Source organism: Melanotaenia boesemani, chromosome 10 (assembly GCF_017639745.1).
Source record: "Melanotaenia boesemani isolate fMelBoe1 chromosome 10, fMelBoe1.pri, whole genome shotgun sequence".
NCBI classification, from domain to species: Eukaryota; Metazoa; Chordata; class Actinopteri; order Atheriniformes; family Melanotaeniidae; genus Melanotaenia; species Melanotaenia boesemani.
Window position 1 is genome coordinate 25,273,076 of NC_055691.1, and position 20,863 is coordinate 25,293,938.

The window sequence follows — 20,863 nt, forward strand, 5'->3', positions numbered from 1 at the left end:
CTCGTTTTGCTCCAGTGTGTAACAGTGCACAGTGTACAACAAATTCCTGTCACAGTATTGTCCTCCTGCAAAACTGCCTCTGATGAAGTGCACTTAGCCATGTTTATAGCTGTCCAGGTTCAAAGAGAGGCCAACAACACAATGGAGCAGGCAATTTGCCTGCAGCACCAGTATTTGGGAAATGCTATCAGACAGCAAGGAATTGAAACAAAGACAGAAAAAAGGGGAAAGCAGAAATATTTGCCACAAAGTCCAAAGGTGCAACAATAAACCTTTTAAGAAATCAGCCAAAAACCTTCTGCATTCTGGGAAACATATTTTATTAACTCTTCTATTTTAGAAAAGTTTACCCTTTGACTGAAGAATGGCAGTTTTTCTCTTAGCCATTGGCTGAGTCAGGACCATACAGCCATCAATAGGGCAGGATTAAATAAAAAATATAACAATAATATGCAGTGGCCAAAAGCCTGACTTTAACAGGCACTTTTTTATGCTGATGTCCAATTTTCAAGAACAGAATACAAACTTGGTGTTGTGGAGATTTGTGTTTGAATGCCACATTAAAGAGATTAAACTAGAGTTTGGCTCTTTTGCAAATATTTAGCTAACTCAGTTTTATTATTTGTACTTTATTTAACTAAATACCATGCAGACGTTGACCATCACACAATAAAGACAGGCAGTCTTCTCAGTCTATCAAGCATCTGTGACCTGTCCTTCAGCCACCCTCCAATGCTTTAATCCAGCTAACCTTGTCAAAACCGGCAGACCTCATTCAGAACAAGCAGATGACTCTCTGCACGCCAGTGGCCTCTATAAATAGAAATTTCATTGAGAAGCAGCAGGCTAAAGGGGAGGTATTGTAAACAGCAGGCCAGCCTAAAGCCTTACACAGAGCTAACCTGGGAAAGTGATGGAAAATGACATGCTTTAACCATAAGGCATGCAGTACAATAACACACTGACACTACTGTACCACTGTCCTTCTCGTGCATACGTTTTCTGTTAGGTAACTGCTCAAAACCCAGCTTGCACAAATCACACTGAGAAAATTTCTAAGGCTATGCAAAAAAAAGTTGTATTTATTTCTAACTGAAGAGCAGTGTTTTGGAAAGTTATCTACTTTGAAAACTTTCATGTGACCAGTTTAAACCATACAAAAATGTGATGTTCTTAAACTAAAACATCTTATTCTGGTTTTAAATTAAAATAATAATAAACAAAACCTGTATGCAACATGACGTTCTTCACTCCTCGTGACTTTTTGCTAAAGTTCTGTAGAGTGCTATATATCTGATTTTTCTAAAAAGATAATAAGTAAGCAGCTGTTTTTAGCTACCACTCCAGCTCAGCCTGTGTTGGTCACAGGCCCAGTTGATCTTCAAGCTGTCTAAATCACTGATCATTAATTGAGTTTACTTACCACAGTTTATACACACGGCAGCATAATAAGCTTATTCTAGTATGGATTAATAGATCTGGTGAGGAAATTACCTTTTCCTCAAGAGGGAAAAATATGTTGGATAATTTGAAAGATCATTTTGTGAATGAGACTGTGCTGTTCCCTGATTTATTGACGTGGCTGACATCTCATCCAGACAAATGTGTCAACAAACAACCACAGCTACCCACACTACAAATTAGGTCAGCAGAAAAGTATACATGGTCATCTACATTCACAGTTGGCTTCTTACATCATGCCGACGCCATCAGACTCATGTGCATGAACAGATGTGCATGGGTTTAACAGTACTTGAATGTGCAGACATGATTATGGTTTCATTCATACTACAACTGAGGTACAGACTGATCTGTAATATCAGTGCATTCCACTCATGACAATTAGAAATAAAAACTGTAATTTTACAACAGCAAAAAGAGAAGCTTCTATGTGAGAAAAACTGGTAAAAAGTAAAAAGAAAAAAAGATTAAATAAATAATGTTTTTTTACAGTCCTGCACTTTTAATGAGAAATGTGTGGATAACAAATCTCACACAGTTTCCTCAAAACAGGTTAATTATGTACTCATGGAGAAGGTGTTACTTCCAGTTTTCTTGGCTCACATACACTTGGTAAACCTTAGCGAAACTAGGCAGACTAAAGAGGGCTAGAGAGTAACCCACAAAGGGATGGGGATATAGTGAGATAGTAGCTGAATCATTTTTAAGGCATTAATTTGATTCAAAATCCACACTGTGATCCTAGCCAAGGGGAGGGATTTATAGGTGGGAAGATCACGAGCCAGGCTTTACTTGAAATGTCAAATGCTTTACTTTGACTTCATGGAAAAGAGACAGTTCACAGGACTTGGCAGACCACCTACTACCAAGTGCTTTTCCCTCCTTACTTTAAAAACAAGTACAGACCGGCTCTTTCATGGAGCTGTAGCAAAACAACGAGGTGCTTCATCCCTGAAAGCCAGTGATACTTGATCATCAAACTGCCACCAATTAGAGTATTGGAGAAGTCATTTATTTTGCCTGTGTTAAAGAAGGTGCTAAACTCCATGAACCATTCCCTCATACCTCTGCTGAAATTTCATCCAGAGTAGTACAGGCCCCACAGAGAGAGAAAGAGGGATATTGAGGGATAACTGAGACGAGGGCTCTGGAGACCAGACTCACCCGAGTAGACCATGCCAGTCCATGGGCAGCCGGCGAAATGACAGCCCTCTTTCATCATTTCTCCCCTCTCTTCTCCCTCCTCTCTTCACAGCCAGGCTAGGGAACTTGGTTCTACAATTCATTGTTCGCAACAGAAAATATCTGCATGTGCAGAACAATCTGTCAAGAGGGGGCTAACAGAGCTCAGGGGGTTTGGAGATGACTGACGCCCTCCCCTTTTTCAGCCAATGACCTAATGCAGGTAAAGAGAGAACCTTAATGCTAGACTTTTCCCCCCTTCAGTGTCACATCCCAAATCTCCCAGTTTGGGTATTTGTTGTACCCCCTACACTGAAACTGATGCCTGTGCAAGAGCAGACTCAGTCCAGGGCAAAACACAAGTTTCTAGGTATTGCTCAAGTGGTTTGTTCTGATTTAGTCCCAATGAAGCCTTTCAGCTACACCTAAGGTATTGTGGGTTTATCCAGCTCAAATTAATGCTACATTCTAAACAACTTAAACAAAATGTTTGGAACACTAATTTAAAGACAAATACTTCCTGGTTACTGGAACCCATAAAAGTTGTATTGATGGAGAAATATAACATAAAATGACCTCTAAAACATTGACACGTGCTTGATGTTGTACCTACGTCCTTTAGCAAACAGGATGAACTGATGCCCTGTGTAATAAACAGTGCCCTCTGCTGGGTAACCTCTGAAATACCCACCCATTCTTTCTCCACAAAGCTTCAGCTTTTCTGGATCAAGAGGGTTGATTCTTTCCAATCATGCACTGGTTGGGAAACATGTGGACAGAACAAGCTATTTGTTCTGACATTTACATCTATTGGTTAAACTAGCAAGAAGGTAAAAAGAAAAACAAGTGACAGATTCCACAAGTGAATAAAAACATTTGTTCCATACAATAACTGATCTATTGAAAATTACAGTATCTCCATCTTTATATTTGGCAATTTAACATGACTGACACACTCCTGCAACAGTCTGGAGTCAGTCCCAAACCGGATAAAAGGGACATTTTAGCCATTGGCTCTGCACATATCTCCAACTCTAACACCTCCTGAGTGAAAAGAAATTCCTATTCCTCCTCTGCTCTTTACAAAGGCACACATCACTCTGATCCTGCTCAGATAATAAAGTAATTTCAAACTATAATTTTCTCAAATAGCTTTTTTTTCATCTTAGCAAATTATAAACTAATGCTCCCGACATAGAGTAAAAGAACATTGGGATTGAATTTAATTTTTTTAGAAAATTGAAACTTTGTTAAGGAGTGCTTCTGCAGCTAAGATTACAGGCCTTTTCTTAGGTGGGAGCACAGAAAAAGGAGGTGCTGAACAGTTAAACAGAGAGAGATGTTGTGGAGAGCTATGTCCTTCCAAAAACTCTGATCACTGCTCTGAAAGCAACTGATTGTTGGAGCAGCCAGTCTGGCCTTAAGTGGAAGTGACAGTGTGTCTGAGAGACACATTACAAGTCAGAGGAAATTGGAGATAAACAGATAAAAGAATGCAATCTCTGCAGGAAGTAGCAAGGCACAGGGGGCAGGAAATAAACCTGTATTTAAGCTGATTACCCGAGCAGAGTCCCAGCCCCTTTCAGCAGCTCTGTACTGCTTGGCCTCACCACTGCCAATGTTGTTAATTAGAGATTTGCTAAGGGGAAAAAAGGCAGCCTTGTCAGACTTGCAGGAGTGTTAGTGATGGCTGGATGGAGGGGGACATGCAGAGCTCTTAATTGGGTCTGTATGCTGTATCGGTGGCTGGCTGGAGCGCTGGTGATGATTGCTGTGAGCAGGTGGCCGTGGTGGCAGCTCCATGCAGGCCATCCCAGTCCGGCCTGTCTGTTCTTGTCAGGACCTGGAACACTGAGCAGACAGCTCCTGAGCCCCACACTCATTACGCCAAGTTGCCCACCCTGTTGCTTAGCAACACCCTCACAGCCCCTTCACAACACCTCCCTGGCCCCACAATGTAACCTGTAGTCCTGGAGGAATACTTTCTAACAGTTCAGGCATTGGAAATAAGGATGAATACGCCGCTGCTTCTCACATCATGTAGTACAGTAATCATTCATCTTATTTCAAAACACAAAGTAAATTACCTGCATCAACTAGTAATGTGACAATGAAATGTAAAAGAGTTGATTTATTAATGTCTCTTCAAAAGTATGTTTTATTTGAGTATTTTTATTACAAGTTTTAAAAAATGTCAATGACCTAATAAAAGATTCAATTTCTAATTTTCTTTAGTCAGACATAAGTTAAACAAGATATTTGTGATTAAAACCTTCTTCCTATGAGTACTTGAGACAGCATACTAATGCAGTCATGAATATGTGTTAACTTATGCATGCACACAGAAGGAGCTTAGCTCATGGAAGGGTTCTTGCTGAATTTACTGATGTGTTATTTCTTGCATTAATCTTCATTTGCATCAATGCAAACACTGCTTCTGACATGGCATCCAGTGGCATGATCCAAGACCAACGAGAGTCAAATACAGAAACATAAAAGAATCCCTCTTTACAGACTTTCTTCTTCCAAATGATCCCAATTCCAGTGTTAGAGTTGTTGGAAAATGAGTGATACTTGTGCCAGAGACAAACCTAACAGAGGGAGCTTGGAATTCAGGATTGAATAGCTGCAGAACATTTTTGTGGTAGATTTTCTGTTTTCTTCCAAATGTCATCAGTTCACAGGGAAAATCTTCTTCCCAGGGGGAGTTTTTCTGCAGTAAGATTACTTTGGGCTGTAGTCAGCCTAAGTTTCATGATTCAATGGAATTTTGATGAATGCTACAAATGAAGTGTAAATGAATCAATCATGAGAGGATCTGGCTGAACCGACATTGGAGAAGGGCATGTGGAACACTGCTTGTCTAGAAAATGACAGGAAACGGTAGAATGACATCAGCTATGGCACACTGCATAGCCTGTTTAATGAAACGGAGTATTCACTGGGCTTCTATTACTCCTTTTAATACATGAAGTGCTCCTCAAGACTCTAGTTGTGAATTGAAAGAGGACATATTTCATGAAACCACTGAAGAAATGGGAGCAGAGCTGGAATCCATTCAAAACCAACATCATACCCTAATATGCAGTGACTAATCTGGCAATAATAAATGTTATTTTCACTTCTCTCTTCTCAAAAGGTTACAGCTTATTTTTTTTGTTTTTTAGTTTTTTTTTAGTTTTGTATGTATTATTGAGGTTGATTGCATACATTCAACAGATCACTCAAAACATACCTGTAGCTGTTTTAAATGCTGGCTTACCTGTGCATATACATAAAAAAGAAGGTTAACATAACATCCCATCACCTCTGACATAACAGTCATGTCTACATTCTGTGTTGCTGTAGAGAGAGCTGGAAACCCACAGCCCTATCCCCACTATACTGTAGCAAGAGACCCACTGCATGTGAAAAACCCACTGCATGTGAAAACTGAAAAACCAAAGGGTGATCGATGTCAAAAGCAGTTTGCATGTCTGGAATGTCTCAGTTTGTGCACTCAGGCTATCAGACAAGATCGGTGGTGTTTCTAGAGATCAGGGATGCTCACAAGTCGGACGATCAAAGCGAGCAGGTTTTCCCAACAATGTTCACATGCAGTTGTGTTTTTCCCGGAGTTGTACTTTGGCAGTGGGTGCTAGACCTCAGTGTGGAAGCACTTGTAAATAAATGGTCTTGTCACTGTGTTCAAACATTCCTCTCACCATTGGGCCTGTTCAAAGTTATACAAAGTTATAATATTGGCTGCATCTTGACATCACTTCATTATAAATGGACTTCACAGAAAGTAATAAACTGACTCTTGCTAACAAATTTAGTCTGCTAAGAACTGAACTATGTTACTTATTAAAAATAAAAAAATTGTAGAGGTAAATTAGATGTTTTTCTTAACCCGTTAAGGTCCAACCCATGAAAAAAATAGTAAGAAAAGTCAAATTTTTTTAAATATGAGGTCTTTTTTTGGCCCTGTAACAAAATGTAACCAAAAAAATAACTTTTTAGGGGGTGGTGGTCCACCATTTATTATCATGTGATATGTTAAAAATATTATAATATGGTTTTGTTCTTCTGTGTATCTATTAGGGGACAGAAGACAAGTATCAGATTGTGTTCAACAGGATTTTGAGCAAAGTTTATACCATAAATTGAAGCAAAATGTCTCAGAAACTGTATATGACAAATATGTCAAGTCGGGCTCTTATGGGTTAAACGTATTTTCTAAACACATTTTCCAAGACTTTTTAGGTTTTGCGTTAATCATTATATAACCAAGATACAACATGTTTGCTGTGATTAGAGGTAATAGTAGACTAGTAGTTTGAATAATTTCTCCTAAGCTATCTGTAAAATTGCTGCAGCACCACGTTTAACTAACTCGCTGGTTTAAGATAAACAATATGATTAAATGTGATCATATTTCTAAACTCCTGGGCATGTCTTGTCACTACATACTACAGAGTACAGGTTAACTCTGGGAATCTACATGATTTAACACAGACAAAATAATCTAAATATAAAAATGTAAATGTCAAGGGAAAGTAAGGATTCATGATTGGTCATGAAAGTTTAAACAAACTCATTAAATGTAAGATTGGTTCAATATCTTTAGATTAGCTCACACTTCCATAAGTAGTTTCAGTTTTGTCACATTTCAGAGCAGTGATTTTGTTATGAACAAGCTGACTGACATGCACAGTGGATATTCTCTTAGTTCAATTAAGATGGTACTCCAGCTGCGGAGATGTTTATGAAAGAGTAATACTTATGTGGCTGACATTATTATGTGATTCATGCTGAGTACTTTTGTATAATCAGCTCTCTGGTAACCAAGGCTGTGGCCTTCTGTTACACCATAATTACCAACCTTACATGGCTTCCCACATTCTACTGCCATGTCTTCACCACTTTTTATAAGAATGACACCCTTGCATCACTACAGTTTTTTGCAGTAAAATAAGAGTAAAAGGGATTGGGAAGGATTCTATAAATCAAGAGTGTAGCACATACATCATAGTTTGTTTATAAAAAAAATATAAAGAACATCTGTTGTCAATATTTGCTTTAGATAAAGAGGTAAAACAGTTTGGGCCCCTACCACCTACAACTGGGATAAAAGCCTAAACATCATGACCTGCCACCCAGTCCTATAGAAGTGATCTAAAGTGATGATGTCAACAACCCTCAGCATCAAGGTGTTAGACTTGGCTTTGCTTAGTGAAGGTGTATAAATACACAATGTACTAAAGCTTGCCATGGGTACCTCTGTTCAGTCATGATGAATAGGGTTGAATAGATATTTATTTTTACCTTACTCTAAAACATCTTTCACCACATCTGTAGCCCAGCAATTGGATACCTAGGACTGAGAAGGCTTACCAAACAAGAAAACTGAGCCTGGAGACCAACTAATAATGAATCATTACACAAGGAAAAAACTGACAGGAGAAAAGGAAAACACACTGGATTTCCTTCTGGCTGGCCTGACATTACAAGGATGTTTAACTTAGAGTACTGAGGGAGGTTAACTATTCGGACCAGTACACCATGCTCAGGAGACTGAAAGAGTGTGAACAACAGAAAGAAAGCGGGAGGAAAAGTGGGAAATGTAATTAATCATACTACACAGTCAGTGGGTCTGGTGTAGGTGTTCTTGAGTTCTGGGTTTGTTAGTCAGTCTCAAGAGGAAGGGGAGCGAAACAGGAACGCTGTGTATGGGAGGTCAATTAGTTTACAAATTTCAGCTGTGACAGAGACATTCAGTCCTAAACTCAAACTCCATGTTGCCATCCCTGAGGGAACCACCTCATATCTCGGTCTAAACCTTGTGTAGCGATTTTAGGTGTTCTTGGGCTGTGAAGAACTAAATCCATTTAGCCCAAGCTAAATCAACAGCTTTTTATTGTAATTAAGAACTAGGATCTTCCCAAACTTTAAGCTTTTTTTTTAACTCCCTGACTCCAACGTATCCCTGAGGACTGCACCTCCACCATTGTTTTTTACTTTTCTGTATTCACATTATGTTGCACAACTTTTCCACTCTCAATAAATGTATTTATTCCTCTCTAGAAAGACCAAAACAAACGCCACATACAGACTAAAATTTAGTCTGAAAAAATGCTTTCTTGGACAAGGCCTGGAAGGAAAGTGTTTGCGGTAACAAGAGTCATACTGATACATTTTTAAAAACTTATAATCCATTCAGTTGACAAAAAAAGGACAGTTTCACAGCTGCAGTGGGTACCCAGTTATTGACTTACACACACACACTGGTGTTGATAGATGAGAAACACACAGCGGATCATACCACAGTGCTGTGGTTAATCTGGTAAATAACAGTATAATTAATCATACTCTGATTTAGTGACAAGAGTGCCCATTGGGACGCAGCTGACTTTGTATCAAGTTTGTGCAAAGAACTAAAGCAAATCAGACTATTATCCCTTTCCCAACATATTGATTACTACTAATCACTACATGATGTATTTATTTATTCTAGCAGTAGATGTTGTATGCAATGGTCAGCCCATCTATTGGTATGTATATTTGTGCACAAGTGCATCTGTCAGTCCACTTGCAGCACCTTCATTTATTCACCCCCAAAGTATGCATTAATATTTTTATGGCTCTGTGTATGTACAAAAGATTGTGTTGATTACCACGAATCTACTCTGATGTATTTGTCCTACAGTGAGTGCGTGCCAAATTGCATGAATATGTCTGTGGGCGTTTAGGACAGGAAATGTAAAGGTTTAGGTAGGTCTTTGGGAACAAAGGCCCGGCCATCCCTGCAAGCCCTTTCTTTTCTTGGCGCCCTGAGCTCCTGTCACCCTCACTGTAACACTTAAGAGGAAATATCCAGAACTCCCACCCACACATTTCCCTTTCACCTTCCACATAAGACCTGAACCACAGTGCATCCCAATCATGCAACTCTGTTATGTTTAAACAAGTTTAAACAAAGTACTGTTGGACTTGTTGACCACAACTAAATGACAAGCCATGCTAGACATTATCTGGTTCATGCTCATCTCTTCCCTTAAATACACAAGGATAAAAGTGAGGAAGCTTTTTTTAGTTTTCATCCATCCATCCATCCATCCATCCATCAATCTAGTGTCTTTATCTACTTATTCCAGTGTATGACAGCAGGAGGGTTGAAGTCTATCCTTGTAGTTTTTAGGCCAGAGACATGGTACACCCTGGACAGGTTGCCAGTCCATTGCAGGGTGGAGTTTATAGAGTAGTAAACACAAGATGAATCTCACAAAACTTTTTTTTTTAACTTGGTATCCGTAATCTTGATCTGGTTTGATGATTGATTTGTCCATTTTTGTATAAACCTTTAATGATATTGTGATGTTTTTCCAATAAGACAAATCAACTATCATTAAAAGATTTATAATAAAAGGGTTTATCTTCCTTATAAATTAGCAAAGTTTTGTAATGAAGAGGGCTCCCTCTTCATTTCTTGATTCCCACCCCAGAAATAAACATTTTGAAAGTGATTTCTTGGTCAAGAGAGGAACAGAGAGTGATCAGTTAAGGGACCTGTCATGGACCCTATGTGCTTTACTGCTTCAATTAATAACTGAGTCATAATTTCCTGATGGCATTGTTCAAAGGTCACCTCCTCTTTTTTTTCTTCTTCTTCTTCTCTAGCTTCACCACCTCTTTCCTCTCACCCCTTCTGGAAGGCCCCTCATCCAAAGTGCCCGGCACTGCATTCCACAGACGGTGGGAGCACAGTCAAATGTAGTAAAAGCACAGCAGACCATCGCTCACAGCCTCAGCTGCCACCAAAGCTTCAGCACAAGCTTGAAGCCCTGTCAAGGAGAGCTTTGACTGGGGAGAAATTGCAATGTAGCCGCAAGACTGTCTGCACGATGACAAGGGGAAAACAACTGCCTCTCTTAAGGAGCACAGTGATAACTGTCCAGTATTAGCCACCTCCAAGCTGTTGAGACTGGCTCCAAGAAAACCCTTGTGCCACGGTGGGGCCTCTCTCATGTCTGTGCTGGGAGGCTGGCAGCTGCAATATTGAGCCACACGCCCTAGAGCGCTTTTCATCTGACCCCCAAATCCTTCAGGTCCCCACTACTCTGACAAACAGATTCAGTTTCTGCCTCCCAAGGATTTCTATATGCATACTTAGTGTTTCAGTAAGTGGATACATACCAAAACATAGCAAATGTAAAGTACTGTAGTGAAAAGTACATGAATCCATTAGATGACTAACACAAAGTCAATGAATTCCAATCTTTACAAGGACTGGTATGATTCCTTCAGTAGCAGCAAAACAGTAAAAGCCGATAGAATAGAAACTTCACTATTAAACTTTTTCATTGCAGGAAACAGGAAATACTTGGTATAACTGGCATTAATTCAGTGTAATTGTGACAAGTTTGACATCATAGCATGGTGAAATTCTGTTATTCTGATTCCCCTTGTAAGTCTGAGTCATATGATCCCTTCCATTTCCATTATGTTTCAATAATTAATTCTGGGATTACACTGCAGGGTGTACTGTAATGAAAAAACTGTACAGATGCTGCTTGTTGATTAAAGCACAGGCCAGAGTTGTGAATCAGAAATAAACACAAAGACATTCGCCTGTCATTTCATAACCTGCATCGCTGCGTGCAATCTTGGAGTGCAGTTGGGTCTTTAGTGGCCATACTGTTGTACTGGATAGCTGCTGCTTTTCACCTAAAGCACAGACAACACAATAAACTGTCTAAATGTAATATTGTAGGGGGGCATTTATGAGATTTATGAGCTCACGATCCTGATGGTCATAAGGTATTTACACACATATGCTACTAGAAAAACTCCATCCATCCCGTTCTGGCAAATTTAATAAACAGCACATAATTTTACTTTAAACTTTAATAATCAGTTTGTGAAAACAATTAAAACATATTGCAATTATAGAATTTTTATAATATGAGTAGTTCTTGCTCTAGTGCTCTAGTACATCCAAATACACATGACATATATGTGACTTCCTCAAAACCTTAAAAAATTTGGTGATGTTGCCCCATCATCGCCCTTATCTCAAACACTATAATCTCAACAGTGTAAAAAACACAAAAGAAATTAAGAAAACACCAAAACTAGGGAATGTGAGGAATCTGTATCCCATAGCATTCATATTTTCATGGAATTACACAGATGGATATGTCTCTTGAATTGTCTGGGTTATATTATTAAACTCCAGTTGTGCCTGCATGCTGTGTGATTATTATGGAGCACATCTGGATGGACTTAGTGAAGAAATCCTATAAAGAGCCTAATAGGCTCTTCAAACGTTTTTGAAGACTGATTAAGAGCCGTTTCAGATCTTGTTCACATCAATAGGTTCCATCTGTGATTTATTTTGGTTCCCACTGAATTTGTTATCTACTTAACTTGCTCCTTTTTGATGTAGTCGGGGTTTGGACGATTTGGAGGGACTTGTATACATTGCAGGCAGTATTTAACACTGCTGACTATTTGTTGTGGGCCAGGTCCGGTTCTTGGGTAAACATTGAGGGCCTATCTTTAACACTGGGGTGGTTTGTACAGCAGTGGCAGCACGCTGTTTGGTATAATGGTAAAATTATTCATTGAACTTATGTGTAAATCTGCATTCCATAAGTGTCACTCACTTTATGTCTTGCTTCTCCTGCAATAAAACTATTATTAGGAGTCATGCCAGGCAAATTTACACCAAGCTTACAGTCTGGTGAGATAGCCAGTACTCGTTGCTGTGCCTTCCACCAGGGTGACCCCTGTGTTTTATAAGGGAGACTGACACCATGAACTACATGTGTTACAAATTAGGCTTCTTGGCACCGTAAAGTTGACACCTGCCACTTCAAACCTTTCTTTGGAAGGAGGGATGGCCTATGACGGCGCACAACCGACTACTAACTGTTGCATGGATGCACGTGCATAAGATATGTTGGCTAATTCAAGACCACCTTTTCTATTCTATTCTATTCTATTCTACAGTCATTTAGCAGACGCTTTTATCCAAAGCGACTTACATTTGAGAGTAAGAACAACACAAGCACGAATTCAAACAAAATAGGACGTCATAATTAAGTGATAGTCAGACCGCTTTTGAGTCCAGTTGAGTCCAGAAAACGAAGTGAGTCCAGAAAACGAAGTGCAGTTACCTCATATAGATATATAGGAAAAATGCTAGATTTTGTTAACGTCTAAATATTTCCCATAATTCAGAGTAATAAAAGTAATCAGCACGAACAATTACAATTACAAGCGGATTACCACCAGATGTCGCCATTTCAACAGCCTTTTGCTGTCAATACTACTTTTATGACTTGTCGTGGGGTCGTATTTCTGTATTTCAAGAAACATACAACAGGATTCTTGTCATATCATGAGTATCTTCAGTTTGCCAAAAAAAAAAGATGGTCATAAAGACATTTATAAAATAGTGGCTTATATACTTTAAAAATATATATATATCAATCATATGTATTTTGACATATTTAAAACTACTCTTCAGCAGAGTTCTAAGAAACGCATAGCCTTTAAAATAAATGAATTTATATTTTATAGTTATAGTAGAGCTATAAGTTTGAAGTATTACTGTTGGCTCCTCTGATTCTCACACTGTTAAATCCTGAAACTCTGCATCCGACCCCGAATTAAGCGAAAAAGCATAATTTCCGCCTGTACTTGAAAGCGCATTAGTACCGGAAATGACGGCATAACCGTCACAGGAACTAAACTTTAGCTAGTAGCTTGTAGTTGTAACTGTAAACCTCGGCTGCTAGTATTCAAAACAAAGACTTTGAGAGACATTTTATTCTGCTTTTCACTTACTTCGATTTTGATATGGAGCTGTAGGCAAATATATACAGAGGTAATGATCTTGATGTAGGGTCTGTGTATATATGTATGTAACTGTACTTTATAAACTCGCTAATGTGACTAAACTGTTTTTTTTAGCAGCTAGCTACTATTTACACCAGAATATGTTCGCCTTTTTTATTACCTGTATCAGTTAGTATTGCTCTGTGCTTTTAATAACAAAAGCAACAACCTTTTCGCAACATAACAGTATTACTCCCATAGCTATGGGTAGCTGGTGGAAATGCTATACTGTACAACATTTCAAAAGATGGCAGAGGAGCAAAGTGAAACATCTTAGACTGGCACTTGAGAATAGTGCGGGTTAATAAAGACACTTTGTGTGGGACTTTAGGCGTATTCATCATGGCAGTCGACTTGGTGTAAAAGAAACAGAAACAGGCACAGTATTGAATCCTTGATTTTTCTTTCTCCACTTTAGTCTCGAGGAATGGTCCCACTGCAGCCGTAAACATGCACAGCCGTTTGCAGGAGTTGAAGAAAGAAGAGGAGACTCTCCTCAAAATCAAAGTCATGTTACAAGACCAACTGAACCGCTTAAAAGTGAGTAAATTCATAATATAACAATGTGTGTGTTTATTCTCATGCTTGTGGCTTATGCTGTGACCCCTTCACTGTATTTCAGTTTGAAGAAGGGGCCTTGAAGTCTATCATTAATGCTCAAACAGAGGGAGAAGACCCTCAACGCTCGACCTTAGAAGCTGAGGTAAATCACTGTACATGACAGAACAGAACAAAACCCTGCAAATGTTTTAGCAGGCATAGTTATACTATGACATTGTCATGTTTTATGCCTGATAAAACGGCAGTCACTACATTTCTAGGTGCACAATAAACAGGGTCACTAGCAATTTTTTTTTTTTTTTTTTTTTGTACTTTAGTATTTTAATTAATTAATTTTTATTCTTGTCTCTTTTATCTGTTCTTATTGTTTTTAGGTTTATTTGGTCCCTGTTTTTAACATTTTTAACTCCAGTGTTTTTCCTCATGGGGATCCTCCACAGTGGAGACTGTTGCCTTGGGGATCGTCCTTGTCCGGGTGGCTGGAGGTCTTGCGCTGCAGCCCTACAGCTGCGGTGTGGGCTCCAACCTGCCCTTATTTGGACGGTTCCTGTGGCGGCGCCCTTCGTGGCCATGGATGGGCTGGCTCCTGGGGTGGTCGGATCCCCAAGACATCGTTTCCTCACAGCAGCGTCAAGCCAGATTTTTATTTTATTATTATTTATTATTTTATTTTATTTTAAAGTCACAAATACATTTATATTCTCTGCTGAAACATGTCACTTGTGTGTGTGAAGAGATCATTGTGTCATCGACTGCTCAGCACTTGAATTCACACTACTGTGTAGTAACATTTAACAAGGTTGTGACGTTTTGATTCACATGCTGAGCTTGTACTCTGCATTTATTTTCATTTACCCAGGTTCCAGTTAATCTTGATGATGAGAGCGAGATCAATCGAACCAAACTCCGTCTGAATTCAGCCGTAGATTATGAAATGGAAGAGGAAGAAGAGGATGAGGACGATGAAGATGATGAAGAGGAGAATGGTGACGAGCTTGGATTTGTGCCTGAGGAGGATGAGGAGGAAGATGATTACTAAAAATGTTGGGGTATCTGTATTTGCACTAATGAAGAGGAGTGTGATTTATAAGTAAACAGACACATGTTTGTATTATGGGTTAAGTTTATTTAAATGGAGTAACAGTTACAGTGTAATGATGTGCGGTGCTTGCAATACCCTCTCTTTGCCTGATTTAAGGCATGTAATCTATTTCTCACCATCTTAGTCATGTGTCAAATTTAGTAGGTAATTTCTCACTGATACACAGTGGACAAGTGTTATCAGGTGTTGATAAAGTAGCTTCCTTGACATATTGTACATTATGGAGATATGAAGGTGAGTAACGGTTTACCTTAGGAAAAAAAAAATCCAATGTTGAGATGTGTTTAAAATGTATGGCTGGGCCATATGAGAAGATTCTATGTATGTAATGTAATGAAAGAAATGAAAAGCACAAAATAAATGTTTTGTACATGTTTCACTTGACTGAGTTTGACATCAGTGCTCTTTTGTAGCTTGCTTTTCCAGATACGGTTCTATTTTCAGATGTAATTGATGTAATATTCAAGTAGGGCAATATCTATACTAAGGTCTTGTCCCAATCTGACCCAAGCAAATGGGTAATGCAGTGCAAACACTTTCCACTAGAAAACCATTCAGCATTTTCTAAACAGTTAAAACAATACAGTGAGCCTCACAATAAGACCAGCTTTAACACTGACAGCAGGGACAACTCTGGAGAAGGGTGGTGCTACAACAGGGAATGTACAATAGAGACTGCTGCATTAGATATATCCAGCTTTCTACATGCTGTGCTGCTCCAGGAGAGCTCCCGTTCCCCTACGGACTTTGGCTCAGCTTGCAAGTGTGCAGCATATGCATTCTTCATAAAGTTTACAGGTAACTGGATATGGATGTTTCTGAATTTGACAGGAGTCATGTAAAGTTATTTGCAGGATGACTACTGAAAATAATGCTTACGTAAGGAACTTGCATATATGAGAGAAACAACATAGCCTAAAATGTATAAATAACTGCAGGCATGTTATGTTTGTAAGGTTATAATTTCATGCTTTTGTCATATTCTGATTTGAGTCTCATAATAGCTAATTGCATGCACATTTAAGAATAAGACTGAAGTGTGATAACATAAAGCTGAAAGTAGCTTTAAATTCCTTCTTATTGTTAAATTATTTGATTTTCATAATCATAATTTTCTGTTTATTGAAAACATTGTCATGTGATTGTGGACTGTAAATATATCCACCTCTCTGGCATTAGCTTTGCTTACAGAGGTAAAACCACAGTTTGTATAGGATCTGCCTGCCTCAGCAAGATGAGCTTGCACTTCATTGAGTTTGAAAAGAGGCATTTGGCTTTGCTTTTGGGACATGGGACCCCCCACAGTCTGTCACACTGGATGCTTCCAGAATTTCTGATGACAGTTTATTCAACATAATACACCTATTTTTTCATATCTCGTCTGCTCTGTTTACAAGTATCTGGGTTAATTAACTTGGATGTAACATATTTGTTGTGATTAAACTTGGATGCTGATGGTTTTTTGTGTGTTCAGACATCAGTGAAGGACTGGAGCAGAACGAGACAGCAACTGTGCTGCAGGTTCAGGTGTACCATGCTGCCCCGCTGTGCAGTCAGTGCGTGCCATGTGCTTATGTTGGTGCTGTGTCTGTCTGCGGCTGAGGACTTCGACTGGACAAAGAACAACCACGGCTCCTTCTATTATGGCACTTTTCCAGCTGGTATACAACACTTGCAAAATTTGGAACTTGTATCAAATTTGCCTCCTTATCTGATCAGGCTGATATTGTATTTCTTAGGATTTTCATGGGGTGCCGGAAGTTCAGCCTATCAAACAGAAGGAGCCTGGGACAAAGATGGAAAAGGACTGAGCATCTGGGACGTGTTTAGTCACAAGAAAGGCAAAATCCAACTAAATGAAACTGGAGATTCTTCCTGCGAGGGCTACTACAAAATCAAGGTGGGGTGTTTGAAAGCCATACAGAGAGCAGGAGTTGGGTGGGGACACAGAAAAATAAAAAATTAATTTCACTGTGTACGTTTTGTGCAGGATGATGTTTCTTTGATGAAGGAGCTGAAGCTTAACCATTATCGCTTCTCCATCTCCTGGCCCAGAGTCATTCCCACTGGCATAAAGTGTGAGTGGCTGCTGTTAATTCAAGAATTTTGGAAGCCGAACAAGCAGATGTGATTTAATTTGTTAATCATCTACATTCATTTGCAGCCGACCATATAAACGAAAAGGGAATACAGTACTACGATCAACTAATTGACCACCTTTTGGAGAACAAAATCACTCCCATTGTTACACTGTATCATTGGGATCTTCCACAGGTTGGTATGCTTATTATTACTGACCACCACAACTTTAACCTTGATGCCTTTAGAATAATATACTGTATTGTTTGCCTCTCTAGGTTTTACAAGAGAAGTATGGTGGCTGGCAGAATATAAGCATAGTCAATCATTTCAATGAATTTGCCAACCTATGCTTTGAGAGATTTGGTAACCGAGTAAAGTACTGGATCACTTTCAACAATCCATGGGTATGTTCACAATCAGCATTTAACACTTCCTTTAAAAAAAAAAAAAACTCATAAAGAAGACAGCCATATATTACAATAAAACTAGCTCTTAACACGATATTTACAGAATCAGAATTTTGTCTAGGGGTTCATTTTTAAAGTTAAAACTGAGTACAGCGCAACTAATTATACTACAAATGATGCATTTAATGCACTTCATGAGCAGTGTTTTCTGTGGGAGAGAATAATTACACTTGATGCAGGTTTACATCTTTGTGAATGTAATATAGAAACATTTACATACACAAAGAAAAAGAGAAAGGAGAAAAAAAAACTATTCAACACAATGACATAAACTCCTAAATGTATAATATGATCCATTTCATACCCAACTACAGTCTGTAGCAGTTGAGGGCTATGAGACAGGTGAACATGCTCCTGGACTGAGGTTAAGAGGAACAGGTGCATACAGAGCTGCACATCACATTATTAAGGTAGGCAGCTGCAAAAGTGGAATCACATTAAAGTTTGGAAACATTTTTTTTAACTGAAATGTAAATCTTTTTTTTTTTTTAATGTAGGCACATGCTAAAGTTTGGCATACTTATGATACACAATGGAGGGCAAAACAAAAAGGTAAAAGAGAAAAAAAAGTTTGGAAATAAATATTAAAAAACGATGGCTCAATTTTTTTTTCCTGAAAGTGTGTTGTTCACATCTGCAGGGCTAGTTGGTATCTCTCTGTCGGGAGACTGGGGTGAGCCGGTGGACATGAGCAACCAGAAAGACATTGAAGCAGCTGAGAGATACGTCCAGTTCTACCTGGGCTGGTTTGCCACACCGATCTTTCACGGGGATTACCCTCAAGTAATGAAAGACTTCGTTGGTAGGTTACATTTTCAACACTTATAACGGATGTAGCATTAAACATAGTCTAATTATCTAATTGCTGTTTGTAACTGTGTGTATAGGAAGGAAGAGTGCTCAGCAGGGACTGGGAACGTCTCGACTCCCCACATTTTCCCCCCAAGAAAAGAGCTACATTAAGGGGACCTGTGACTTTCTTGGCATCGGTCATTTCACCACTCGTTACATCACCCAGCGAAACAACCCATCAGGCCACAGCAGCAGCAGCAGCAGCAGCTACTTCACTGACCGTGACCTGGCTGAGCTGGTTGACCCACGGTGGCCTGATCCTGGATCAGAGTGGCTCTACTCTGTGCCCTGGGGATTCAGACGTCTGCTAAACTTTGTCAAGGTGACCAAATTTGTCAGAGCAAACATGTCAACATTTTAGCTGCACCTGAAATGATCTTAGCATCCTGACTGCTTTGTTTCCCCTTCTAGACTCAGTATGGAAACCCAATGATTTATGTGACTGAGAACGGAGTTTCTGAGAAGATGTTATGCACAGAACTGTGTGATGAGTGGAGAATACAGTATTATAAAGACTACATCAATGAGCTGCTGAAAGGTGAATGAGCTCACTATAGAAAAAAAGAAATTTTCTCAAAGTCTAATCACATTTTTCTCTGCTCTGTGTGCCACTCAGCAATCAAAGATGGAGCTAATGTGAAGGGCTACACTGCATGGTCCCTGCTGGACAAATTTGAGTGGGATGAGGGTTACTCTGAGAGATTTGGTTTGTACTATGTGGACTTCAGGAACAAAAACAAGCCTCGTTATCCAAAAGCCTCTGTTCAGTTTTACAAACGCATTATCAGCTCCAACGGATTTCCAAATCAAAGAGAGGTGAGAGATGCTTCAGAGACCTGTTTCCCTGTGCCCAATAAACAACACTCCCTTTCTAACTGTTTTGTAAACATCAACAGGTTGAAAACTGGAAGAGGAACGCAGTGGAGACCTGCTCTTCTAGCAATCAGCTATTAGCCGCAGGTCAGTTTGTCTTTTAAAATCCCAAATGAAATTTGTCAGTAATAAAAGGTAAACTACTAGCTGGGGTAAACAAAAGATACATATCTCTTGGATAATGATTCTGTGTTCACTTAAGAACACATAAATAAATTATAAGTTGAAAGGAAAATGGTGAAAATACAAATCTGGTCCCCAGAATCTCTCGCAGAACATCTAAGGTATCTTTTTTGTTTGCCCCTCCAGCTAGAAGAAAATCCAAGGAACATGCAGAAATGCCAAAGGTTTGGCCAGTGCATGATGAAGTTTAGAACTTGAGGATACGTGTCTCCCTTTAATGTAACTGCTTTCTCTTCTGTGGCTTGGTGATTGTGTGGTTTAACATGTCACTAACAAACTGAAGCTTCTGCAGTTTAACACTAAAAATCTTTAAAAAAAAAAAAAAAAAAAAAAAATGAAAAGCTTCTTGCAAACAGTGTGCATCAGTTCCTTTCTTTACAGTCTGTTGAATCTTGCTGGCATGCTCAAAATTAACCCTGCGTTTTTTTTATGTCACAGCTTTGACCCCATGATAAGCATGTAGAGCATCAGTAAACTTTTGCCCACAAAGTATTTCATAAAGCAGTTATGAATGTAGCCAGATAGCATCATATCAATGGATATCTTAGCTGAAATTTGAAATTAAAATGATGTCTTTTTAAATATTTTATGTATTCTTAATGTTCAGCATTTTGCTCAGTACTTACTGTTTTAAAGTGCTTTATAAATAAAGTTGGCTTGGCTTTGAGCCATGTCTGCTGATGCCTCATGATAGCGTATATTTTGAGGAGATTGGAGTTTGATAGTTCCTTTGCAAATGCTGCTTTCTGAAATATTCCCCAGCATGTGCATGCAGTTCTCAAAGGGTTAAAACATCATTAATCAACTCTAAGTATTTTCTCTTTTTTTTATTAGAGGAACAGCGGAGTACTGCTGCCAATATTCTAAGACTTATACATGGTAAGGAATCCCTTGTGTTCACAATGAATCAGATCAAATTTTATTTGATTTTGGGGAGAAATATTAACCCTTTGAGTGCTGTGCTTGAGCATCATTACTAGCTTCAGAGTCTGAGCTATATGGTCATTCTAGTGAGTTTTTAATGTGTGTATGTGTGTGCTTTGCAGACCCTTTGACCAGCCATATGGAGATGGTAACTGAGATCGTTGTTCCCACTGTGTGCACACTCTCCATTTTGCTCAGTGCCATCCTCCTTATGTTCCTGCTGCGGAGGCGGAACTAGAAAGTGTGCGTGTTTACAATCACAAACAGCAACACATATATACAAACAATCTGT

At 39.0% G+C, this 20,863-nt stretch overlaps 2 protein-coding genes across 2 annotated transcripts; both read left to right on the plus strand.

Moving 5' to 3' along the window:
- The first annotated feature begins 13,354 nt into the window (after positions 1–13,354).
- On the plus strand, positions 13,355–15,564 carry snapc5 (small nuclear RNA activating complex, polypeptide 5). Its single transcript, XM_041996741.1, has 4 exons — positions 13,355–13,516; positions 13,946–14,067; positions 14,150–14,230; positions 14,948–15,564. The coding sequence occupies exons 2-4, from the start codon at positions 13,978–13,980 to the stop codon at positions 15,125–15,127; spliced, it is 351 nt and encodes a 116-aa protein (XP_041852675.1). The 5' UTR covers positions 13,355–13,516; positions 13,946–13,977; the 3' UTR covers positions 15,128–15,564.
- lctlb (lactase-like b) lies at positions 15,419–20,859 on the plus strand. Its single transcript, XM_041998065.1, has 15 exons — positions 15,419–15,424; positions 16,665–16,851; positions 16,930–17,090; positions 17,181–17,268; positions 17,355–17,464; positions 17,548–17,676; positions 18,054–18,149; positions 18,237–18,291; positions 18,380–18,541; positions 18,627–18,913; positions 19,003–19,129; positions 19,208–19,407; positions 19,488–19,551; positions 20,482–20,526; positions 20,694–20,859. Exons 1-15 carry the CDS (start codon positions 15,419–15,421, stop codon positions 20,807–20,809), a joined length of 1,833 nt encoding a protein of 610 aa, XP_041853999.1. The 3' UTR covers positions 20,810–20,859.
- The last annotated feature ends 4 nt before the right edge of the window (positions 20,860–20,863 follow it).